At 41.7% G+C, this 16618-nt stretch overlaps 1 protein-coding gene across 1 annotated transcript; it reads right to left on the bottom strand.

Annotated features, from left to right (window-relative positions):
- Positions 1-64: 64 nt before the first annotated feature.
- On the bottom strand, positions 65-10763 carry dars2 (aspartyl-tRNA synthetase 2, mitochondrial). The gene is made up of 17 exons (XM_026150505.1): positions 10226-10763; positions 9721-9820; positions 9075-9138; positions 8881-8982; positions 8355-8450; positions 8157-8280; positions 7928-7974; positions 7611-7717; positions 5624-5693; positions 3793-3972; positions 3555-3662; positions 3354-3416; positions 2984-3136; positions 2674-2892; positions 2476-2586; positions 2296-2371; positions 65-884 (listed from the first exon to the last, which is right to left on the bottom strand). The coding sequence occupies exons 1-17, from the start codon at positions 10398-10400 to the stop codon at positions 700-702; spliced, it is 1980 nt and encodes a 659-aa protein (XP_026006290.1). The 5' UTR covers positions 10401-10763; the 3' UTR covers positions 65-699.
- Positions 10764-16618: the final 5855 nt, after the last annotated feature.

The raw sequence follows: 16618 nt of genomic DNA, 5'->3' as shown, positions 1-16618 counted from the left end.
GTCATCACAATTTTACATTGAGGAAATGATTCTGAAATCATTCTATAATTTGTAAACAGTGTTCTTCCGACTGGTGAACCTCTATCCCATTCTTACTTCTAAGAAACAGATTCACTAAGATGCTCTCATTATTGTTTCTGACCTGTTAGTTGTATCTAGCGACCATCAAATTCAAACTGAGCTAATATTTCCCATGAAATGATACACGTACTGAGACTAAAATATGGGTTTACGTCATTTTCAAATCATTGCTTGCTGTTTTTATTTACATTACACAGAAGATGTATGAAGATCATCATGAAAATCATAAGTGAGAATCTCTGACTTTTGGATTTTAAAGTTCTGCACATGCTGAAATTGAACTTCTTGGCATCAAAAACAATGACATTATAGATTTATTATTATTTCATATAATGCCTCATTTGAACATGTACACCAAACCACCCCATAATAAGCAGCTGTACAGAATCAGTAAAAAGATATAAATATCTAAAAAACTTGATACGAAGGACCACAAACATAGAGGGACGGCAGCATCAATGCAGCCACAAGTATCTCTTGTCTCTGTTGTTTTGCCATCTGGCACAGATCTTACAGCCTCAAAGTCTTTTTGCTGTCTGCTGATAGTCTGCACATCTCCTCAGCCTCACCAGACCTGGGACTACACAGACATCCTTCGATGTCTGTGGTTCTTCTTAATCACTTTCCCTCTCTTCCTTGCTCTGTTGGCATTTTAACAGAAATGTGGTAACACTTCAGGTCCTCTTCAGACACCAAGTCGGGTGCACGGCTCATGAGGTCATGACCGCGGAATGACTTGGGGAAGGCGATTACGTCGCGGATGCTGGGAGCTCCGACTATTATTGAGACCAGTCGATCCAAACCTAGAAAAGGATAAAGAAATAAAGAGACAACTTGATCAATATACTGTTCAATATTGCACAATTTACTCTGAATTCACTGTTCAATTGTCCATGCAGGCTTCGCAATACATGCATTTTATACTAAGGACCTGGCAGAAAAAAGCTTGATCGTGTTCAGTCGAATGGTACAGACAGATACAGCTGAAATGGGCTAATAGTAAGAGTCAGACAAGTTCAGCACTGCTGCGCATTTGTCAAGTCACATCTTCCAAACCCAAATCATTTTGCACAATAACCGACTTGCTCACAGTTACTGAAACTCCATTCAGGCCCGGTGCTGCTCTGCTCTGAACATCTTATTCAGGTGTCACTGTGTGCCAGCTAATGACACAAACAGTGACAGTGTTGCCACCCTGTGGTCAAACCAGAAAGTACAGCTTTCAACTTTATCATTTCTATTCACACACTTCACACAAAACAAATACCAAACAAAGAACCACAAGACTCACAAACTACAGAGCAGTTTGGATTGTGTCTCTGCAGCATGTCTTTTGTCCTGTGTCCCTCCCCTCACCTCCAACCAGTCACAGCAGATGACCGCCCCTCCCTGAGCTTGGTTCTGCTAGATGTGTCTTCCTGTTAAAAAGGAGCTTTTCCTTCCCTCTGTCACCAAGTGCTTGCTCAAAGGACATTTCAAGATTGTTGGGTTCTCTCTGTATTATTTTTTAGAGAGTATTTACAATATTAGGTGCCTTAAGGTGCCTGATGCTGGGATATGGCACAAAATATATAATAACAAAATTGGACCCCCCCTCCAGCCTTAAATTATTCATTCACAAACTCGGATGCACAAATTGACCAGAAATTTTAATAAAAGTACCATCCAACTGTAAGTGTCTCTCCTTCTCTGTTCAGCGTACCAAAATGTTAACTCTAAGTTTGAACAACAAACATTCTGAGAAATCTCATACAGTTATGAGCTAAAACATAAAAATCCCACAAATGAATTATAAACTGATCCATCCTTATTGTCTTGGTCCAGCACTGTAAATAATTATGTGGACTTTAGCTGCTGGCGTTGTAGCACGAGACAGTGGTTTGTGGGCTGAAGAATGACCTGCCTAATGAATGGCATGGGAACACTAATAATTACCCAGTTAGTGCTATAGTGGGGATTTATATACAACTAATGGAGAAACATGTGTAACTAAAATCAAGCATGTTGCCATGGATATGTGTTAGTGCTAAGAGCAATTCAAGAAAATACACTGATCTCTTTTCAGTGGTTAGGGAAACTGGACCGCCTACAAACAGTATTTAGAGTGAAAGCAATGATATCAGGTTGATACCGTGTGGTTAGTAAAAACCCAGTGTATGCACACATGTAAGTCATATACGAGCTCAGTGATAAATCGAGCAGAGTTGAGCTCACCCAGAGCAATGCCTCCATGAGGCGGCGCTCCTGAATCCAAGGCCTCGAGGAGGTGGGAGAGAAGTCCGGGGTCCTCCTGAAACACAAAAACAGTTGGAAACAGTTAGTGTTAACACTGAAACGTCCCACTCTTTCATAAGTGAAAGACTGAACTGCACCAAGATGGAGGAAGCCACTGACCTTAAGGACATTCTTCAGTACATAAAACTGCTCTGAGGCTTTGTGGATGCGAATGGAGCCTCCTCCGATCTCACAGCCATTTAACACCAGGTCATAGTGCTGACCACGAACCTGTGAAATACAGAATTTACAAACAGACGATACATCCTGCATTTTTCTACATAATTAAAAATAACTAATAAAGTACTACACGAGTACCTTATGTGGATCAGTATAGAGTAACCGTGTGTCCTCTGGCACTGGTGCAGTAAATGGATGATGAGCTGATTCCAGCTCCTCTGGATCATCTTCTTTGGGCAAGAAGAGAGGAAAGTCCACGACCCACAGGAAGTGGAAGGCTGAGGGGTCACGCACGACCACACCATGAGACTCCAGGAGCTTTGCACACTGCAGGCGAAGATGACCCAGCAATGGGCACTGAGAGCAGAAAAGAGAGTCAGATGAAGGGAGCGTTTGTATCAGCTCTGTGCTTCTTTGTTTGACAGCCGACTCAAACCAAGCCTCTTACAACAGTGTGGTGGGAGCCTGCTGCAATCAGAAGCAGGTCTCCTGGCTTGGCTTCAGTCCACTTCAGCAGCTCGTCTGTGACAGACGAAGACAGCAGCTTCTTCAGGGGAGACTTCAATGTCCCGTCTGCTCTGACCAGCACCAGGCTCAGCTCCTTAACGCACGAGGAGAAAACACAACTTGTGACTTTCTACTAGTGTTTGTAACACACAAGTGTTTGTAACACACAAGTGTTTGTAACACACAAGTGTTTGTAACACACAAGTGTTTGTAACACACAAGTGTTTGTAACACACAAGTGTTTGTAACACACAAGTGTTTATCTCAGAACAACGTGAGGCGTAAAAGAAAGAAAAGGATAAGAGACCTACCTGTCCAAACTGAGTCTTGGCTATTTGTTTCAGTTCTTCCAAATCCTTCCCAGTGAAAAGTTTCTGTTACAAGAAAGAAAACATAATGTGAGACACACAAATTCACATATGAGAGTTGTCAGCTTCTCTTGTGGCACAAAAACACATCTTCTGTTCTACATTTTCAGCATTCTCTGCCACAGGAAATGGTTCTGTTCTTACTGCTCCACTGGGGACACAGACGGCCCGAACGGAGCCTCCTGGTTGGCCAAGAGCTGATTGGAGGAATTCAATTTCCGTGGAAAGGAAGATCTGACTGAGGTCTATTAGCTGCACAAATAGACAAATAAAATAAAAAAATCATATAATTCACTCATGTTGTACATTAAACAAAAGAGTAAAAGATGTAGCATGTTCAGTAAGGACATAGTTTCAGTTAGGACCCCAAGAAATCAAACACCTTCATGTTGAATCTGGTGTCGGGTTTGTCCACACCGTAGTCCCTCATGGCCTCTTCATATGTCAGAGTTTGGAAAGGAGCCTTAAGAGGACCACGTTCTGCAGGCCAAGAGTACTGCAGCAAACCCTCCACCAGTGACATGATACCTGCCTGGTCCACAAAAGACATCTCTATGTCCACCTGGGAGAAACGACAAGAGGATTTTCAGAATTCAGACAACATGACATGATCCAACATGTCACATGTATGTGACAACAGGCCGGTCTATGGGCCAGACTAATCGGACTATATGTACTCAGATTACAGGAGAGACACATGGTACTCACACAATCCTGAATTGAAATCTGTGATAAAATATCACAGGAGCAAAGATGGCACCAGTATGTGTTTGCAAATCTTATTTTGGTGCAAAATCAGCAAACCTTTTAAATTACGCACATCATTGTTTGCAATGTTTTCACTCACAGCTGTAAAAGAATTCCAGCAGCAGCAGGATCCAAACAAAAAAGAGCTTTGGAATCAACTTGAAACATCGAGACAGGCTCGATCAAGATTTACAGTAAATTATATTGTGTGCTTTACATCTGGGAAGTGAGCTGCCATGTAAAAAGTACAGTTTAATTATTCTGTATTAGTTTTTTTAATTCGTCCTTTAAGTACTTTATTATTACATTTCTTAGCATTTTAAATTATTATTTTTTAGCAGTTTTATGCAACAGTGGGGTGATAAAATATCAAATCTTAGCAGTACCTTTATATATAACTTTTGTGGATTTAAAAAAAAAAATCCATAATGCTTAGGCTCAGCAGAGGACAAAAATATCCAATTTGTCACAGTAGTTTGAGAAGGAGAATCCTGGACTACATGCACGAACGGCACGCAATTAGATTTGAAGCATAACATTTTGATACAGGTTAGGATTCCTGTTTTTCACACAAGTGGCCTGGATTCAACACCCAGTATGCTCACCTGTACTTCAGGCAGGTGAGCTACACTACACAGTTTAATTAGCTGTTGAATGCACCAGTCAGCTGATAAAATATTAAAACTAACAGGTGGTCTACACACACAAGTGGTACGAAATCGCCCATATGGAAAAGATATATATATATAAATCTTATAAAGTTTGTATCTGTCGTGTGAAACTTGTATGAAAAGCATATAAGTGTGAAAACAGATATAAGATCCCTTGAAAAATTATATAATGAAACTTGTATGTTTTGGATACTTACTAAAACAATGTATGAAAGTAATGCGAAAGTGGCCACTTTCATGAGTAAATCATGTAAGCCTTATATGATTTACTCATGAAAGTGGCCACTTTCATGAGTAATCACATATAAGTTTTTACTATTTCTTTTCCGTATGGGCGGGTTTGAAGTCAGACATTTTATTTCAGAAACTGAACAAACTTCTAGTGGTTAAGATTCCAGATTTTCACACAGGCAGCTGAGGTTTGACTCCCAGTATAGGAAAGGGCAGTTTAATCATATACTCAAAGCTAACAGGACATCAGTCGTTTTCTCTTTTTCACGAATCTGTCATTTGTTTTGATGTGTTGCTCATACCGCAGTTGGCTCTGAGCTCTGGATAGCTTTTGCAACTTCTCCTGTTAGTTTTTTTTTTGTCTGTGAGTGTGCACACAACTATTTGCCTGCACTGCTGCGCGTGTGCTGCATATGTCACACATGCATGAAGAGGACTACTTGTAAATAGATATATGGGAGGTTGGCCAGCAATTTCAAATATCTCATGTCTGAAACAGACTGAAAAATGTATTTTTCTTTTTTTAAACTGTGGCGCTTCAAACTTGTGTGTATTCCATCTCACCTGGGTGAATTCAGGCTGCCTGTCTGGTTTGGAGCCTTCGTCTCTGTAGCACCGGGCTATCTGAAAGTACCTGCCACAGAGGAGACAGAAGACAGAGGTTGTTGGCCATTAACAGCAGGTTCTGACTCTAACGTGGTGGACTTCTAAAAATTCTGTTATGTGTGCAAAGCTGTCAGCAGTGGAAATCAGTCAGGTCTAAGTGCTTTATTTCAGTATGGGAGTGCAATCATCCTTTGGTTCTTCTCCCCGGTATATAGGCAGTGACATAAGATTAATACCCCTAGGCTTTTTTCTCTTTTATCCAAGTACATGTTTCACACACAGAGTACGAATCTCCAGTATTTGCTCCATGCCTAGTCATCACATTTTAGGCTGGTATAGCAAACTTGCTTTAACCTCCTAGGACCTGGCGTCCACATATGTGGACATCATATTTTGGGTTATTTAGAACAAAATACTCAATTTTGCTCTACAAGGGCCTGATATCCACTTACGAGGACATTATACTGCTACTGTTCTATCGAATTTTAAACGAATATCCTCATATGTGGCTCTCATTTTTCTTAGAAACAAAAATCAGGTTAAAAAACAAAACAACAACTGGTAATTGTTTGTTTTTACATTCATCAGGTCCCAATCAGCCCAAATATCAAAGAGAAATTAAAAACGCATGCCATGAAAGAGTTTGGGTCTTAGGAGGTTAAAATGGTTTCTTATTAGCTGATGGTGGTCAGAAGTTTGCAGACGCTCATCGTGAACATAAACGTGACAGTAATTTTAAATAACCTCTTTGAACTGTTTTTTCCCAGGGTGGAATGATACACGTGCTTTATGTACAGCATACATCTTTAATAACAAATATAACTTGACTATTATTTCTCTAATGTCCCTTACAATGCTTTGCCTCGACGAGACGCTTTGAGTAGCCGTCAACAAGCTTGTGGCATAATTCTCGATGGATATTTGACCACCACTTCTTGGTAGAATTTTTAGAGTTCATTTAAATTGGTTGGTTTCCTGGTCCCAGCCTTTATGTGTAACCAACAAATTTTCAACTAGGTTGAGGTTGCAGTATTGGGAAGACCGTTTCAACTGTCCAGCTGTGGATTTGTTGAAAAATTTGGAAGTAGTCCTCCTATATTATTCTCTCTATTTTGGGCAATTTACCCATATCACTGGTGGCAAAACATCCCCAAAGCTTGATGCTACCACCACCATGCTTGACGGTTGGTATGGTCCTCTTAGATTTGAAAGTCTCATCTTAATCCTCCAAACATACCCCTTGTAATTGTGGCCTAATAGCTCAATCTTTGTCTCGTCCAACCATAAAACCTCTTCACTTTCTGGGTCAGCACCCTCTCAGTCCATGTAATATAAAACTTGTTTCACTTGGGAAAGTGGCACTAATGTTCAAGTTCATGGCAGTCTTAAGCCCTGTGCTTCCTGGGTTGTTTCCTGAATAACCTAATCAATTTCCTCTCCTCTGAGGGAGAAATTGGTCTTCTTCCAGACAATCCAAACAATTTGCATTTACATGCAGTTGTTTGAATTTATTATCTTGCAGTATTCAGTTGTTTAGAAAGGTCTCCAACAGACCTTCCCAGTTTGTATACATCTACAGGTCTCCTTCCAAGACCTTAAGTGAGTTCTTTCCCCATTCTTGAGTGCTGGTCAGTCCAATGAATGCTGTCAAAAAATCATTTTTATACTGGCAAAAAGGGCAAAATCATGATCACTAACCAGTAGTTAAAAGACACTGTAGAACCTTGTACATACATACATTAAAGACGCATGTATGTACATCATCATTAAAAGCCCCAAATTACCATGACATTCATGCTCCCGACGAGTGGATGAAAACTTCTGACCAGAACTGTATGCTCACTATTCGTTCCCTTTTAACTCTGTTTTCGATCTGGACCAGTGCAGCGTTTAAAAACAACAAACATCTTTCTGTTAAATAGCAGATTGTGGAGCCTGCACCCACCTGTCTACACCAGCCACCATGAGAAGCTGCTTAAACTGCTGTGGACTCTGGGGTAAAGAGTAAAATAATCCTGGCTCTCTGGAGGGAACCACAAACTCTTTGGCTCCCTAAAACACAAACACTCATTAAGTTCATTAAAATATCAGATATGAAACCATAACATGTAAGCCAAATTATGTTTTTGCTGTTATATTTATATTTAATAGAACCAAAGAATTTTTTAGAAACTGTTCTTATAGACCATTAAAGGTGGATTGTTGTGCAAGTTTCTGCTCTTTAACCTGGTAAACATGTAAAAATGTCTACAAATGTCTTACCCCTGGTGTCCTTTTGAACAGAGTGGGAGTTTCCACATCCACAAAGCCTATTCATTACAGCAAAACAACAACAACAGCAAAAAGCATATGAAAATCAGAGCTTGCTACAGCAAGAACAGATTAGTTCCTGCACCTGGTTTCCTCTTACAGGCAACAACATCAGTGACAGTCCTGTGACCTTTTATGTCTGGGCAAATTAAAGACAGAACACAAACATGGCTGTCCATACCGTGCACATTACAGAGATACTCCCTCATCTTCATCACCAGCTGGGATCTCAGTCTTAGGTTCTTCTGCATCTGTGATGACCTCAGGTCCAGGTAGCGATACTGCATCCGCAATGACTCAGACTTCTGGTGAGTAAAAAAATTTTTTATTATTACAGCGTGCTCAATAGTCCACGTCCATGTAACGTTAAGTTACTTACTTTGACAAAGTCTTTTATCTCAAACGGCAGCTTCTGGCACACATTGAAGACCTCCACATTCTCTGCCAAGACTTCGATCTCTCCTGTCGGCATCTCCTGGTTTAAACACACGATTCAAAACAGAATTAGGCGACTAATCACCAAAAGTCTCATTATATTGCTACAGAAAGCAATTTAAGATTGATGAAATGGTATCAATTCACCAGATTATTTAGGACAGACAGTCACTCCTTGGAAAAGAAAGTTTCTGATCCCTGTCCTTTACTATGTTCATTAAAGGACAGAACATTATTATGCTATTTGATAAATATAGTGAAACATATTGATGAGAGAGTGTTGGTACTTTTTTTCCCCTTCCACGTTTAAAACCAGGCACTCAGTATATTAAGCACAGTGTGACTGGATGCTGTAGTAATTAGGATTCCTGGCCCATGTGGGTTAAACTCAAAGTACAGGAACTAGACTTTCCTCACCACCCCCTGCAGGTGGGTGGTGTTTCACTGCACCTTCAGAAGCACGTACAGACCTTGTTCTCCTGCCCCACTGGTCGGTTTCTGACTGTTCCTGTAACCTTGATGACAGACTCGGGCGTCAGATTGCACAACGTGGCTTTCAAAGTACTTGGAGACTTAAAACAGAGGAAACAAACTATTTAGTTCTGTATTTTACAGCACAGCGTTCATTGGTAATGTTAGTGTATTTTGCTGTTTTCTTCCATACTTCCTGATGAATTAGAATTTGTGTCAAGCCGCTGAAGTCTCGCAGGATGACGAACAGGTCCTGCCTGTAGGGGGCAGAGACACATACTGTTTCTCAAATTTATATGAGACCCTTTGAAGAATGATGAAAGAACTTTTTTTAAGATGGTCTTAGTTCTCTTGGCTTTCTTGAGATCTTTCAGAGTTTTACTTAAATTTTTTTTGGCCTTTTTCTGCTTGTACTCGATAGAGTACAGTGAAGAGTGACGGAGAGAGAGGGGAACACGTGTGGCAAAGGGTTGCGGGTCGGATTCAAACCTGTGCTGGCCACTCTCAGACATACGGCCTGCTCATCCCAGTGAGCTAAACCAGCACCCAGAGGTTTTCTTAAGACGTTTGCTGCTTTTTCACTCATTTCCAGTCCAGTCCTTGCACCTGACCATTTTCAGCTGGTTGTCATGAAGCCATTCTTAAGCAAGGGAAACGGGGAGAAAAGGCTGGGGAACGCCAAATTACACAAGAACCGGCAAAGGTCTTATAGAGCGATTAACCCAAATTGGACACTTTCGGTTTTGGAGGTCAGGAGAGAGGTACAACAGTGGGTTACTACAGCCATCTGTAAAACACACTGGGGGCTCAGTCATATCAATCAACCAGTGGCTGACTACCTGAGATACTGGACCCAGCCACACAGAGTGACTTTCTTCCCCGCATCATCTGATCGCAGTTCTCCACAGGTGTGACTCCTGAACGACAGACTGCTGGGACCTGATCGTAAGATGGATTTGGGACACAAGTCACAAGTTACACTTTGATACTCATTTTAAGTACTTACTGAAACTGAAGTGAATTTCTGCCGCATTAACAGATATGCAGAAATGTATAGAATTACAGTTTTTACAGAGACGGAAGAACAAATGTTTTACAAAATAATAAGTGTCCAAAAGTCTTAGATAATACAAGCAAACACGTCTCCTACAAAGTGGAAGATTCTAAAGGATTCTAATGAAACATGAATGATGTGGACAAGCTGGACTCAACTGAGAATCCTGTCCAATAACTACAAATGTAGACAGGCGAAGACCAGTAGAAGACCAGTAGAAGAAGTAGTGGCATTGGGCGCACGCACGTCACGTCAGTGTACAGGCTGGAGTACAGCCAGCTGATGAGTACCTGTGGAGGGCGGAGCAGCCCCGCAGAGTCCGTATGAGCAGCTCAGATGTCTGAGCTGAGGTCTCCACAGCAGCCGACCTTGACTGGGAGTCGAAGCTGAGCTCTGATACCAGACAGCATGAGCTCTGAGTCCTGTGAACACACTCCGCAGCACCAGCCTGCCTTTTGTTGCCATTTCTTTCAAAACACAGAGTGAAGCTCAGGCTGAGGAGAGCATGTTATTCAGAGCCGTGTCTGTCGCACTCCTCTCCCTCAGAGTAACAGGCTTGCAGAGTCCTTAAGGTTGTAATGTGAGCATTATGAAGCTCCACGGCAGTGAGAGCAGGTGAGCTGCCGTTACTCTTCCTGGATCCGGATAAGACTCGTGAGAAGTTTTCACGACTGCCTGCTCATGAGGATGGGCTGCTGTGCATCTGTTCAGTCTCATCCAGTCATGTGGCAATCGGCGCATTTTTACCGGACGTGACGTCACGTTGCTAGACGAGAACAGTCAACCTGCGACATGATCGATCTAACTCGCGAGGAAAAAGTCCACACGCTTTCAAGATTTCATCAATCTCCGATTCTTTTTCTAGAGACAACGCAACTTTTAGTTTAGTTTTTCAAGGATGTTATTTAGTCTGTTGCCAGATTATTTATACGCAGCATTAGAATTACAAAACCAACCCCAAGTTTGTTCTCTTCTTAACTCGTTAAATTTGTTTAAGAAAATAAACCACAGAAAACATATATTATAAAGAGTGGTGTCACACTCGTGTCACATCGTGGGCCACACACAGCCCACTTATGATCGAGTGGGCTGTGTGCCGCATGACTGGATGAGACATGACAGCCCACTCGATCATAAGTGGGCTGTGTGTGCAGTGAAACTCCACAATAAATGTGTAAAATGACAGAAATTTGTGATAGTTTGTGATAGTTCATTGCACTGAGTTCTAACAGTGCAATGACACAACTGTTTTAAAGCATCTTCCTAACTGCTTATCTGAGATGAGATATATCTCCCCTTGTGGTTTGTTTTCCGCTTCTCCTTGTATATGTGGCCTTAATGTATTATTGCATTCTGTTCATTAATTCTGTCTCTACAGATGTCTGTATCGAATGTCTCTGTATTTTCCATTTATATTAATTTTTACAGTTCCCTTAGGCAGTTCATTGTATCATTTTAAATTTATACAACACTAATTTCTATATTTTCATTTGTACTTTAAGTATTATGACAGTGCTATTATATTTCCCCATTTAAAAGCTTATCATGATCATGGCCAAATCTTCAAATTATCAGGTCAGTATATGTAAAAAGTAATCCCTTTAAGCCCCAAGTTCAGGCGTCACATTTTCCAAACAGCCGGTTTTCTGGTCTTGACAGAGAGACGCTGTCACTACTGTGGTCATCTCAGGCACACAGCCTCACCCATGTGCAGTGGAGAGGAGCTTTTTCCTTTTTCTTTGAAAGGATTGTATGTATGTTCCCACTTAGCCTGTTTGGTGCCCTGGGCGAACACCCACTCTCTGTTAATTCTTGATATTTATAGTGATCTGTACATCCATCCATCCATTCGCTTCCGCTTATCCTTTTCAGGGTCGCGGGGGGTGCTGGAGCCAATCCCAGCTGTCATAGGGCGAGAGGTGGGGTACACCCTGGACAGGTCGCCAGTCTGTCGCAGGGCCAACACACAAGGACAGACAACCATTCATACTCACATTCACTCGTACATTCACACCTAGTGGCAATTTGGATTATCCAATTAACCTATCCCCACAAGCTGCATGTCTTTGGAGGGTGGGAGGAAGCTGGAGTACCCGGAGGGAACCCACGCAAACACGGGGAGAACATGCAAACTCCACACAGAAAGACCCCGGCCTGATGGTGGAATTGAACTCAGGACCTTCTTGCTGTGCGGCAACAGTGCTAACCACCGTGCCCTAATACAGGGAGTGCAGAATTATTAGGCAAATGAGTATTTTGTCCACATCAACCTCTTCATGCATGTTGTCTTACTCCAAGCTGTATAGGCTCGAAAGCCTACTACCAATTAAGCATATTAGGTGATGTGCATCTCTGTAATGAGAAGGGGTGTGGTCTAATGACATCAACACCCTATATCAGGTGTGCATAATTATTAGGCAACGTCCTTTCCTTTGGCAAAATGGGTCAAAAGAAGGACTTGACAGGCTCAGAAAAGTCAAAAATAGTGAGATATCTTGCAGAGGGATGCAGCAGTCTCAAAATTGCAAAGCTTCTGAAGCGTGATCATCGAACAATCGAGCGTTTCATTCAAAATAGTCAACAGGGTCGCAAGAAGCGTGTGGAAAAACCAAGGCGCAAAATAACTGCCCATGAACTGAGAAAAGTCAAGCGTGCAGCTGCCAAGATGCCACTTGCCACCAGTTTGGCCATATTTCAGAGCTGCAACATCACTGGAGTGCCCAAAAGCACAAGGTGTGTAATACTCAGAGACATGGCCAAGGTAAGAAAGGCTGAAAGACGACCACCACTGAACAAGACACACAAGCTGAAACGTCAAGACTGGGCCAAGAAATATCTCAAGACTGGTTTTTCTAAGGTTTTATGGACTGATGAAATGAGAGTGAGTCTTGATGGGCCAGATGGATGGGCCCGTGGCTGGATTGGTAAAGGGCAGAGAGCTCCAGTCCGACTCAGACGCCAGAACTGGTTTGGGCTGGTATCATCAAAGATGAGCTTGTGGGGCCTTTTCGGGTTGAGGATGGAGTCAAGCTCAACTCCCAGTCCTACTGCCAGTTTCTGGAAGACACCTTCTTCAAGCAGTGGTACAGGAAGAAGTCTGCATCCTTCAAGAAAAACATGATTTTCATGCAGGACAATGCTCCATCACACGCGTCCAAGTACTCCACAGCGTGGCTGGCAAGAAAGGGTATAAAAGAAGAAAAACTAATGACATGGCCTCCTTGTTCACCTGATCTGAACCCCATTGAGAACCTGTGGTCCATCATCAAATGTGAGATTTACAAGGAGGGAAAACAGTACACCTCTCTGAACAGTGTCTGGGAGGCTGTGGTTGCTGCTGCACGCAATGTTGATGTTGAACAGATCAAAACACTGACAGGATCCATGGATGGCAGGCTTTTGAGTGTCCTTGCAAAGAAAGGTGGCTATATTGGTCGCTGATTTGGTTTTGGTTTGTTTTTGAATGTCAGAAACGTATATTTGTGAATGTGGAGATGTTATATTGGTTTCACTGGTAAAAAAAAAATTGAAATGGGTATATATTTGTTTTTTGTTAAGTTGCCTAATAATTATGCACAGTAATAGTCACCTGCACACACAGATATCCCCCTAAAATAGCTAAAACTAAAAACTACTTCCAAAAACATTCAGCTTTGATATTAATGAGTTTTTTGGGTTCATTGAGAACATGGTTGTTGTTCAATAATAAAATTATTCCTCAAAAATACAACTTGCCTAATAATTCTGCACTCCCTGAATTTGCAATAATGTCATTTTTTTTTTTTACTAGCAATGCTCCAAAGCTGTTCTGTGGATGTCGGCAACCAAATACCCTCTGATGTCTGTGTACGAGGAAACGGCCCAATCCGTTTGTGTGTAATGAACACAAATGTTGCTCTGTACGTAATCTATATTAAACCAGAGGCATGTTGATAAATATATATATATATATATATATACATAAGTAAGACGAGGGCTTGGTCTCTCCAAAGTTTCCTTTCTTTGTTTCTTCACGTTTCTGTGAGCAAAGAGAATTTTTGGATAAGAAGCTGCTGGGAAATCAAGCCCTCTGATCTTTGAGACCAGCCAGTGTTGCTGCCTCTCCAGTCTATATGACGCATCTTTTAAGCTGGTGTGATCACTCTGCTGCCCTCTACTGTTAGGAGTGGGATCAGCATGGAGACGCATTAATTAGCGCTCAGCAGTATAACTTACTAGCACTATTATTGAAGGTCTTATTAGTATGAATGACCATATTCTTGACATTGGGAAGCGTGGGCTGCAGGGTTGAGAATGAATACACGATCAGTGTAGGATCAAACCTGACCAACGCTGCTTTGACTTTTTGTGTTTATTTTTTTAAAGAGATGAAATGTAGAGTTTGATGTATTTTGCACATGTTCTTCTGAAAGGTGAACCTAAGGACTTTTCTGTACACACCATCTTATTTTAATACCAACACCATTCCTTTGACGTTGATTTTTCTTTTTTTCGAACTGCTGTTCGATACTGTTGCCTCTGACTGACAGATGTGTAGAGATGAATTGTAGTTGTGGGGCTGCTCTCCCCGACACTCCCTGCAGATTTTTGTTTAAGGTGAATTGTTTTTGTCCATTGAGTTTGTCCAAACACAGCTTTAGGACCTGCTCTGTTTAATCTGGCTCTCAGTGCCATTTCTTTTCTGTTAAAATGCTTCATGTTTGTTTTTTTGGACTTTATGCCTGTCATTGCCTTGCCTATTTTACCAAAAATAATGTTAATCAAATAATAATGGGTGTAGTTTGTAAGGTCAAGAGCAGACAAAGAATGTATTGAAAAAGCTGTTACAATCAGTTTCTTTGAAAAGTCTCATTTATTTGTACATTTTGGCGACAAAGCATCACGTGACTGAACTGACTGAGGACGATGAGAACATGGACGATGCGACAGCTCCCCAAAAATGAAGCGGATGGGACTAGGGTCAGACTAAAATAAATTAATTCTCCTTAGATAATTTTTTTCCAAAGATTCTTTCTTTTGTTTTCAATAGCTCTCATCACGCTGACGCAACAAAATCAATGTTTGTTCTTCAACATAATTCAAGGGTTAATTTCCAAAACTTGCTTATGATCTTCAATTTGTAGCAGATCCACTATCACATAGCAGCTGGAGCAGTCTCCAATGGAGGTCAGTCCACTGCTGCCACCTGTGGCCAAATACCATAGCCTACTACTAGATTAACTTGTGACACATCTGCACCTGCTGCTATGATCACATTGAGTAGAGGCTGAGTGGCTGCACTTACCCCTGGTACATCCAAATCTACCCACAAACATGTTGACAGATGCAATCCCAGCAATGTGGATTGTCAACACTAAAAACAATCAGTAAGCAAAGACAACAGGGATAAATTTTTTCTGTTTATTTAGCACCCACAACATTTGTAGTCGCCTTCTGCACAGGGAAAGTGCACACACACACTGTGTGGTACCACTTTCCACAGAAGGTGCATTCAATCTGCAAGATTGAATGAGATTGTCAGAGTCATTGTCTGACTGTTTATTACTAATCACCTGCTGTACATTCACAGTAACTGCCATCTCCTTACAAATGTTTATTAGATTGACCACACTTATGCAGACTGTATATCACAACCAACTCTGAAATGTTCGTTTGCAGAGGGAAGACACAGGCAGACTATGCTAACGACATGTGATGTTACAACACTGGTGAAATATTACTGTGTCATATATTTGTTCACGACATTTTTCGTATGGGCAAAAGTATTGATATCAGGATGGTGATTCTTATGACTACGTGTATGTCATTTGGCATTTTGTACAAATGTAGGCTGATAATAAATACATGATATCATTTCATTCATTTCAATGGTTTATTTCCATGACGCACAAACACACAGTTGAAAGGTACAAATGTATTGTGCATGAAACGAATTCAAACGTGCTGCAGATGTGTGTCACAGGTTGATCTGGCTGTAGGCTGTGGCATTTGGCCAGATGTGGCGCTGGTTGATTCGACTCAATGTTAGTGCACAAAGTAAACTGCTCGCTTTAGTTGTGCAGCAAAAACGCTGAAACCGGAGAAATACAACGTGCCAGGGGAACGATGACGACGACAAGTCTCCCGATCGTTTACTCTTGCTGTCCTGTGAACAACAACGGCGTGGTACTTGTTTGCTGTTTTCGCGATCGCGTCGCGCATGAGGATATCACCAGGTAAACTCGCCACATTTTTAAACATTTTGTTGTTCACCAGCATCAAAACTGACGGAGTGTGTTTGAGATAACCTCACAAGTGTCACAGCTGACACATTTGGCATTTTTTTTGCTGGTTTGTCGGTAGTAGCTCCTGAAACGCAAGTCTGCCACACATCTGTTCGACCAACGACAGTTGATCTAAACGCCAGTAGATCTGGAACACCGGTCGTCACGGCAACGCTACAAGTGCGTTTCTCAGCATGGGCCCGAAAAAAGCTCTGTCAGCCGAGGAAGGTGACGATATTAAGAAGTCGCTGGAGTTTATGACAGAGGAGATTTCTACTGTCAAACTGCAGCAGAAAGCCATCCTGGACCTGGTCAAGGAAGTTAAGGCTCTCCGCATCCAGAACGCCGAGAAGGATCGGCGGCTGGCGTACCTGGAGAACAGAGTGGCGGATTTGGAGCAGGACACCCGGATGAACGATG

The sequence above is a fragment of the Astatotilapia calliptera genome, chromosome 18 (assembly GCF_900246225.1).
Source record: "Astatotilapia calliptera chromosome 18, fAstCal1.2, whole genome shotgun sequence".
Classification (NCBI taxonomy): domain Eukaryota; kingdom Metazoa; phylum Chordata; class Actinopteri; order Cichliformes; family Cichlidae; genus Astatotilapia; species Astatotilapia calliptera.
The sequence above is the reverse complement of the archived record's forward strand: the minus strand, read 5'-3'. Positions and strand labels throughout refer to the sequence as shown.